The 1,088-nt window shown below is 39.2% G+C and overlaps 1 protein-coding gene across 1 annotated transcript; it reads right to left on the bottom strand.

Annotated features, from left to right (window-relative positions):
- Positions 1-211: 211 nt before the first annotated feature.
- On the bottom strand, positions 212-1,082 carry Ts (Thymidylate synthase). The gene is made up of 2 exons (XM_017608707.1): positions 322-1,082; positions 212-268 (listed from the first exon to the last, which is right to left on the bottom strand). The coding sequence occupies exon 1, from the start codon at positions 1,080-1,082 to the stop codon at positions 327-329; it is 756 nt and encodes a 251-aa protein (XP_017464196.1). The 3' UTR covers positions 212-268; positions 322-326.
- Between the last annotated feature and the right edge of the window lie 6 nt (positions 1,083-1,088).

Consider the following 1,088-nt stretch of genomic DNA (forward strand, 5'->3'; position numbering starts at 1 on the left):
TTTTTTTTCATAAACTTCTGGTTGTACTAAGAATAATTCTTCACGTTTTCAAGACAACGGATGAATTTGCGGTTTTCAGTATTGTCTAAAATTTAATCGCTGGGGATCTTCGTAACAGTAAAGCAAATCCATATCAAATCGGGCTGCTTCTGTACGGACGACCTGGTCCAATTATAAACTATATTTTGATAATTAAAAAAGCCAGGATTAGTACTAAGGCGTTGTGGAAACCTTCCATTTATATTTTTGGGCTTACAGCTTAAAAAATCTGAAATAAAATTATTAGCATATATTATTTAAAATGTTTCTGTAATAATTAACTTATTCTAAACGGCCATTTCCATCGATATTTTAGGGTAGGGTTTGTAATCGAGAACTTCAAAGTCATTGAATGTAAAATCTTCTATGTTCTTCACTTCCCGTTTTATAACTAGTTTGGGAAATGGACGGGGTTTACGTGCTATCTGTTCTTTTAAGGGTTCAATATGATTGTTATAGACATGGGCATCACCAAGAGTGTGCACGAATTCTCCGGGACGAAGTCCGGTCACGTGTGCAATCATATATGTTAACAAAGCATAAGAGGCGATATTGAATGGCACGCCCAATCCCATGTCAGCGCTACGTTGATACAACTGACAAGACAGCTCACCATTTGCAACGAAAAATTGTGCTAGACAATGACAAGGAGGTAGTGCCATTTGCGGAATGTCAAGGGGATTCCACGCAGACATTATTATGCGACGATCATTCGGTTTGTTTCGGATTGTATCAATTACATTTTGAAGTTGATCTACGCCTTCACCCGAGTAATTATCGTTGCATGTTCGATATTTGGCTCCAAAATGGCGCCACTGAAATCCATACACGGGGCCCAAATCACCTTCTTCGCGATTATGAAAACCACATTTATCCAAAAACTCTCGAGTACTATTCCCGTCCCAAATGTGGATATTTTTCTCTTTTAGTATTTTCGCATCAGTCTGGCCGTGAACAAACCAAAGTAGCTCCTCTGCAACGGCCCGCCAGAATACGCGTTTTGTAGTTAGCAGTGGAAAGTCGTCACGGAGGTTAAAACGCATTTGAGC

Source organism: Rhagoletis zephyria, unplaced genomic scaffold (genome assembly GCF_001687245.7).
Source record: "Rhagoletis zephyria isolate East Lansing unplaced genomic scaffold, Rhagoletis_zephyria_1.1 Rzeph_scaffold_81553, whole genome shotgun sequence".
NCBI lineage: Eukaryota > Metazoa > Arthropoda > Insecta > Diptera > Tephritidae > Rhagoletis > Rhagoletis zephyria.